This window comes from Athene noctua, chromosome 1, assembly GCF_965140245.1.
Source record: "Athene noctua chromosome 1, bAthNoc1.hap1.1, whole genome shotgun sequence".
In the NCBI taxonomy this organism is placed as follows: Eukaryota; Metazoa; Chordata; class Aves; order Strigiformes; family Strigidae; genus Athene; species Athene noctua.
In genome coordinates this window covers 133,278,071-133,286,285 of record NC_134037.1, presented here as the reverse complement: position 1 = coordinate 133,286,285, position 8,215 = coordinate 133,278,071, and the positions used below count along the sequence as shown (strand labels likewise).

The following is an 8,215-nucleotide window of genomic DNA, read 5'->3' as shown; positions in this document are numbered from 1 at the left end:
AATGTTGGATCAATGCGGACAGATCTGAGACTAAGGTACCTTTGGGAAAGCCATGTTGTGTTTCAGCCTGCTCCTCGCTGTAGCCCGCTTCCCTCCCTTCCGTTATTCCCCTGAAACGTTTAGGCCGTGGCCTTCCCCTCCGTGTGCAGCCGGACATACATGGGGAGGGGGGTGTCGGGAAGCGGTCGTTGGGTTCCCCTGCCGCTACCTGTCCGGGGGGGAGGAGGCCCTGGAGGCTGGGGGGTGACGGCTCCGTGGTGCGGGCAGCCTCCCCCGCGCTCTCCCCACCCCGATCCCCGCCGGGTTCCCGGGCCGAGCGCCCGGCGGCCCGAACGGCGGCCAAACCCGCCCCCGCCGCCCCGCGGCGGGAGGGCTGGGACGCGGGGCGGAGATTTAGGATGGAGGGGGTGGGGGTAGCCCCGCCGCGGCGGCCGTTACTGGGGCGGCCGTTACTGGGGCGGCCGTTCCCGGTGCCGCCGCCTCGCGCCCCGCCCGCCATTTACCTCACGGAGCGGGGGGGGAAAGGGGCGGGGCGGGGCGGTGGCGATAAAGGGGTGGGCGCGGGGGGGCGATGGGGTGCGCGCGCGGGAGGCTGGCGCGGTCGCTCGGGGAGCGCGGGGCTGAGCGGAGCGGTGAGCGGACGGGGCGGGAGGGCTCGGGGCTCCGCTCTGGGGCAGAGCCGGGCGGGGTGACTGACAGGAGGAGTCTCCTGCCGGCGAGCGCTCGGTAGCGCCTTTTAAATGAGGGTTTAGCGGCACGCTCCGCGTGCCCCGGGTGAGCGCGGGCACGGCCCGTGAGGGGTGCGGGGGCAGCCGCTCGCGGAGGGGTGCGGAGGGGAGTGGGGGGAGCCGCCGCCGGAGGGGTACAAGGAGGAGCGAGGGCGGGCGCGGCCCCCTGAGGGGTGCGAGGCGCAGGGGACCCCGCTCATGTCTCCGCTCGGGAGAAAACGTCTTGCAAAAGGAGCTCAACCTGCCCCCCCCGCCTGCAGTGCCGCTGGAGTGTGGAGGGGGCTTGTAACGCTGTAGTGTCACAGGGGTGCTGCTCGGCGGAGGTACGGTCGTCTAAAGATTTTGAGGGGTTGTGTCAAGTTGTATCTCGTACAGGCGGGAAAACTGCTGCCCTGAAGTAATGTAGTTCATGATGACAAAGGTGAAGGTGTGTTGTCCTCTCTCCTGTGCCTCCGATTAGAGGTTTGCATCCAAGTGAAGCTACAGTACTCTTTACACTTGGTAAGATAGTGCCTGTCTTAGCTTCAGAGTTGTTCCCCACCCGTGAATGAGCATTTTCAGGTGTTGGATGATCTTGTGATGGAAAATGTTGCTGGTGAAACAAGACACATGGGAACTACGAGTATCCAAATATGTTAAAGTCACTAAGATCCTGTTGTCACTGACGTAAATCTTGCCGAGTAGGCAAACATGCGAATGATTTGGGGCTAGGAGGCTACGTAGGTTGACAGCCTGAGAGTTAAGCTCTCCACTGAACATGGAAACGCAATCCTTCATCCTCCCCCCACAAGGGCAGCAGCACGCCTTGCTCTCCTAGGTGAGGATCACCAAGCAGAACGGTGTGTGTGTGGTGGCTGGGAAGCACTGCTCCCAGTCCTTTCTAGTCCCTAGGTGGGCTGTCTGTGTTGTCTTGGCTGCTGAGGCGGCTACGGACAGGAAGGAGGTGAGGGAACTCTTTCAGAGGTAGTAGCTGAAAGCACTTGCAGCTCAAGCTAGAAGTCATGGAACACTCTTGTGTTCTTTAGTGATCTGAAGAATTTAATGAAAATACAGTGGGTTTAAGATGAAAATGTACTCTAATGTGTTTGAAGTGCCTGAGGGCGACTGCTGGCAGGCTTGATGCCTCTGGGTTTATGCCGCGTTGCAGCCTTAAAGGTTTGAGTTTGAAGAACCCCTTGATTTGTCCTAGACTAATCATTTTGAGAATCACAGGTTGTTTTTGTGCCTGCTGGAGTTGATGTGACCCACAGCAGCAGAGCTTGTAGTGCAGCAGCTCATGCTCAAGGACAGAAATTGCTTCTCTGTGAGCATTTTTACTGTATATTTTACCTGGGATTTGACTCTCCTGTAGAGGAGGTGTCAGGTCAAACAAGCTGCTCAAAAATTAAAAGCTGGGAGAGGACAGGCATGAAATGACAGTAGTTGCTCTTGAATCTTGCTTAAAAGGTGTTCCGTGCATTATGTTGGTGCATGTTAGGAAACTGTATGGTTGGGTTTTAAGCAATACTTGGTAGGCAGGAGTTAACTACCTTAAGCCTGACCTTGGCAGCTGCAGTCTTCACAAGTACTTGGGGCAGAATAAGGTGAGGCCTGAATTAGTCTGTAGCTGTCAGGAAGCACCTGGCCACAATAGAAACCTGGAACACTTAAAAAGAAAAGAGTGTATTAATACCAGTTGGAGTTGCATGACTGTGGAACATATGTAAGCATCTGCATACTTCAAAACACAAGCCACTTGAGCTCAAGAGAATGATCTGGTCAACTGTGACAAGACTCCTTAAAAAGTGGAGAAGTTCAGATGAGGCTGTGACCCATGTCTGGTCAGTGAGGTTCTTAAGTCTGTACTATTAAAGTGCAACACTGTGTGTGCCTTAACCTCATTGGAGTGTATGCCAGCTCTTAAAAGCTTGTTTGCCTTCCACAAATGAGCAAAAGACTGGATTGGGGCAAGCATGAATGTTTCCAGAAAGGTAATTTGATTATGCAGTGTGTCTGAAGAACAGAGTTGCCTACAAAGACTGGAGTGCAAATTGTATAGTTGCGTTACCTGACTTTGTAGCTGAAATTCTGTTCAGGATGATGAAGTGCTGTACATTTTTGCAGGAGCAAGCTGTACTTGGCCCTTAGCCCATGAGTGGTAGATGCTTGATGGTTAAGAAAGGAAAAACTTACATGATTTTTTCCTCTTCATACATCTCTGGCATAATTAAAGCACTTTCAGTGGATTGGATCTTAAAATTCTGAAACTAACACCTGAGTGTCTTCCATTGTGTTAACTGGAGAGAGCAGTTTGAGCTTTATGTATAATGAAACAAGTTCAAAGGTTAACTTTCAGAAGTGCTTTGCACTTATGACTCCTCTGGCATTGGCGCGTGCTGCAGGTGGTATTAAATTTAGGTCAAGATTATGTGTCCTCTTCGTTGATGGTTTCTCTTTGACACAAGTTGCTTTGCTGAAGTAGTTAATTCTACCTCACCAAAAGCAGGACAATGACAACTCAAATTTTGTGCCTGCACCAATAGAGAAGCTGAGCATTGTTTCAGGTTAAAGACTTCCTGATAATAATTTTTACATAGAATTATTTCTTTCTAGCTTATGACTGTGTGCACAGGTGGGAACTTGGAGCATAGGATGTATCTAGGAAGCATGAACAGAAAGTCTGACTTTTTCTTCTTTTTTTTTTTATTCCACTTCCCTGCAGTTTCTTTTGGAGAAGAAAAACCTGAAGATGGCAGGCAAAGGAAGTAACACAGACTGCATGTCGTGCAGCATACTGAACTGGGAGCAGGTCAGCCGTCTGCATGAGGTTCTTACAGAGGTGGTTCCAATCCATGGACGAGGTAACTTCCCAACGCTGAAGATAACCCTGAAGGACATTGTTCAGACTGTTCGGAGTAGACTGAGTGAAGCAGGCATTGTGGTACGTGACGTTCGCCTGAATGGCTCTGCAGCTGGTCACATTCTGGTCAAGGATAATGGGCTGGGATGCAAAGACCTGGATCTCATTTTTCAAGTTTCTCTTCCAAATGAGGCAGAGTTTCAGTTAGTTCGAGATGTGGTGCTGCGGTCCCTCCTGAATTTCTTGCCGGAAGGAGTAAGCAAGCTAAAAATCAGCCCAGTAACACTGAAAGAAGCCTACATCCAGAAGCTAGTCAAGGTGTACACAGAGTCTGACCGCTGGAGCCTAATATCACTTTCCAACAAACATGGCAGGAATGTGGACCTGAAGTTTGTAGACTGTATAAGGCGACAGTTTGAGTTCAGTGTGGACTCCTTCCAAATCATACTGGACTCCCTGCTCTTTTACTATGACTACTCGGAAACCCCCATGTCTGAGCACTTCCATCCAACTGTGATTGGGGAGAGCATGTATGGAGACTTTGAAGCAGCTTTTGATCACCTTCAGAACAAGCTGATAGCTACCAAAAATCCTGAGGAGATCCGAGGTGGTGGGCTCCTGAAGTATAGTAACCTCTTGGTACGAGACTTCAGGCCCATGGATAAGGATGAGATCAAAACCTTAGAGCGCTACATGTGCTCCCGGTTCTTCATAGACTTCCCAGACATCCTGGATCAGCAGCGCAAACTAGAGACCTACCTCCAGAACCACTTCTCCAAAGAAGAAAGGAGAAAATATGACTACCTCATGATTCTGCGCAGGGTGGTGAATGAGAGCACGGTCTGTCTCATGGGACACGAGCGAAGGCAGACTCTCAACTTGATATCTCTGCTAGCACTCAAAGTACTGGCAGAACAAAACATCATCCCTAATGCCACTAATGTTACCTGTTACTACCAGCCAGCACCTTATGTCAGTGACGTAAACTTCAGCAACTACTATCTTGCAAATGTTCCTGTGCCGTACAGCCAGTCCTACCCCACTTGGTTGCCTTGCAATTGATTGATTCACTTGAGCATTCTTGAGTGGAGGCTACTGGAGGCCCAGATGCTGAGTGTATATACAGACAAATAATTATCAGTTGGAGGTTTTTCGATGGAAACATGACTGTGTTGGACTGTCCATTTCCTGGTGTGCAGTAGGAATATGCAACCAGGTGACCTGCTATGAACCTCTCAGTATATCTCTACAAATGCCAAGAAGCCTTATTACCTCTTCATTAGGAGAAGAGAACCAGCAGCTAAATGTTAAGAGTAGTTACAAAACTTGGTACTAATTCTGGAAGTGGCTATTAACATGGGATCTAAGTGGAATATTCAGTAAACTAGGTTAGTTAATAAAGACTGTAAAATGTCTTGAGCAGAGCAGAAGCCACTCCTGGAATAGTAGCAAAACTCTGCTTTCTATTGCCTAACCTCATTACTCTACGCTTCCTCAGTTCAAGTTCTGGCCAACTTCCTATTGAACTAATTGTGGAAGAGTGGGCTTGTGTTGAACTTGGGCTGCTTCTACTTTCTGGCTGTGTAGAAATGGTAACCATATGGATACTGTCTGTCTTCTAGAGGGCCTACATGTTATTTCCTTTAGTGCCTAGGGATATATGGTCCTGCCTCAAGTTCAAGATAAATTTTTTGGAATTTAAAGATGGATTAGTTATTCTATCTCTAAAGCGTAAGCTGGCTAAATTTTTCTTGAGTACAAAAATTTGGAAGAAGTCATCTCTAAATGTGCACCAAAACCGATCTAAAACTTGCTAATGTGAAAAGTCCTTGAAATAAGGAGTTAAAGCCTTAAATATGATTGGAACCACAGTTTGAACAATTAGGATGGAAGAATAGTGTGAAGTCCAGACTCAAGATAAAACCTTTCTGACTGCATCTTTCAGAACAATTTTTGGCACAGCTGGAAAGTAGCACAGCTTTTACACTGAGGTTTGGCCCAACTTTCTTCCTCCCAGGTCCACAAGAAGCAAAAAAAAAAAACCAAACCAACCCAAAACCCCCCAAACCAAAATACTACAAAAATCCACACCAAAAATACAAACCACCAAAAATCCCTAAATCATTGTAGGTTGCAGGATGATGTGCACCCCTGCCACAGTATAAATTCCTAAAGTGCTTCCTAAAATGAATTTCTTGAACAACTTCAGGCAGGTCCTGAAGGCTTGTCTTTCTGTCACCACTTAAGGGTTGAGATTACTGGTTTATCACCTGATCACTGTATAAGATGGTGTTTTGAGTGGTTAGTCAAATTTTTCCCCTTTACTGGTCTTAACCTGCACTTGAAGAGGTATATAAACCCTAAGCAGAGCTCTCCGCAGGCACTGTATGTGGTGGAAGTCTGCCCCTGTTTTCAGAATAGCCTCTGGAAGAGTATGAACTCCCTTGGAGGTGTAAGGGGATGACTTTCCTAAAGGGTGTGTGCTGAACTTGCTGCTTTGAAACTCCTGTGTTTTATAGGGAAGGTTAAGAATTCCCCAGTTATGTATATAGCTGTATTAGAAACTGTTTTATGAAATGGATGATTTTCACTGAATAGTAAAACACATATAGAAAATGATCTTGAGTTTGCTTAACCAGAGAAATAGAAAGGCAAATCTTAGAGCTATTTAATATGTACTGGTGCAAAGTTTAAGAATACTTGTTTGTTAAACCTTTTTTATGACTTCTAGCTGTCTCTGCAAGCTCGGGAGACCAAAGTGCCCGATCAAACAAATGATTTAAGCTTAGAAGGTCAAGCGGAAAGCAGGTGAAACACCAATGTATGGTTTCTGTTCAAGGTGGAGAACAGTAATAATGCAGCACTCGGGACCAAAAACTTCTGGTTACATTGCAAGTTCTCTCACTCTTCATAACTACTTCATGAAGACTGCCTCAGTAAAGCAGTGAGCTTACTCTTGTTCAGTTTTTTGCTTGGCTTAGGAAGGCAGGGAGCGATACAGTCTCAAAAGCAGACTGTAGCCAAGCATGCTTTAGCTTAATTCTTTGAACAGTCTTGTAAACAAGTCACTAACAAACAGACAAATAATGTGGTGTTTTCTGCTGTGGTTGGTTTTTTTTTCATTAAAGGCTTCCTGAGTAGTCAGCCAAAGTAGCTAAACTTGAAAGTGAACCCAGCCTTTTTCATGAACTGTGGCTTGGACTTGATGTAGTTTATAGACAAGGCATCTCTCACCTAAGACTTTGACTGTTTGGAAGGCTTTTTAAAAACTAATATGGTACCAGTGTTGTTGTTTGTGTTAAACTTAGTGCAAGCTTTCTGCTAGGATGCAAACCCAGGCGTGAATAACTTCTGCATGCAATGAAAGAGCTGGCCTGGTATAGAGTATCACTAGAAAGAAGGAATTCTTTTGCTTAGGAGTTTGTAATTGCTTTCATCTCTTAAATAGCTGTTTTTAAAGCCAGCCGAAGCTATACCCATTGCAGAAGTACACCATTGCCTAGAGAGACATTGATTTGCATATCAAATAGTTTAGACTCATGTATCGGTCTTGTGTGATCTCATGGCCAATCTTTAGAAACTTCCAGTGCATCAGCTCATGTGGAAGCAATGGTTAGGTGCTAAGGAGTCCTCCTCACAAGCTTGAAACAGACAGACTTATGTTTTACCAGTCTTTGAACACCTTGGCTGCTGAACATCAGGTCAGGCACATCTATTGGAAAAGTGCTAGAAAGAAGGCTTTACTGGGTTTGTACTGAGACAGAGCTACAGAGAATTTAAGCTTTCTGCTGTAAATGTTGTGCTTTTGTTCATGTAACCTGTTGCTGAGGCTTCTAAGAAAGCTTTATGTTGAATGCTTGCTCCCCAAGCAGCTGACTTCCTGGGTTTAAGCTTTGCAGGACTGCTGCGTTCCCTGCCTGGCTCTTAGGTTGCTCTTGCATAATAAAAATATCAATGCTATATAGCCTGGATGTTAAGCTCTTGAATAGTTAAACCATCTCCTGAAGCTGCATGCTACCTACTGCATTGGTCCTGCTGTATAAGGGATTGCTGGGACACTCTTCATCTCATTGCCTTTAAAATAATCCTGGCTTGGCAGGTTAAGCTGGAATATTTGGTAGCTGTTCATCACTGTGGTGCAAGCAGTCTACCCTTTCCTGTTTCAGGTTGTCTTAACAGTCTGCTGTTGCACGTGGCAGTGGCTTAATTTGGTGTGTGCTAGCTAGTTTGAGTTCAGGTTTATGGTGGCCTCTGGAGCAAGGAGTAATATGAGCGCTAAGTAAAAGCGGGTAAAAATGATGACCCAAGGCCAAGTCTAGGCTGTCTGCTTGATTCAGTCTCCCTTTGGTACTTAATGATGCCTCTGCAGACTTGCTCTATCCGCTGTTGCTCACTTGTGTGTCAAATGGAGGTTAGAGAAAGACTACTGTACTCCAGACTATTACCCTAACACGTTCCCTTGGGGCAGTGGCATCAAAACAAAGCTGCAATAACATTAGACTGCAAGTCTTGTATCAGTGTATCATTCCTCAGGACTAGGCTTCTAGTCAACTAGACTGTGTGGTCTAAAATAGCTGTTTTCTTCCTGTAACTTAAGCTCTGCTGGGCTAAGCCAGTCTGAGGTTAAGCATCTATTGTCAATATTTAT

At 46.7% G+C, this 8,215-nt stretch overlaps 1 protein-coding gene across 1 annotated transcript; it reads left to right on the top strand.

Moving 5' to 3' along the window:
- The first annotated feature begins 1,144 nt into the window (after positions 1-1,144).
- Positions 1,145-4,629, top strand: TENT5C (terminal nucleotidyltransferase 5C). The gene is made up of 2 exons (XM_074927689.1): positions 1,145-1,229; positions 3,430-4,629. The coding sequence occupies exon 2, from the start codon at positions 3,457-3,459 to the stop codon at positions 4,627-4,629; it is 1,173 nt and encodes a 390-aa protein (XP_074783790.1). The 5' UTR covers positions 1,145-1,229; positions 3,430-3,456.
- Positions 4,630-8,215: the final 3,586 nt, after the last annotated feature.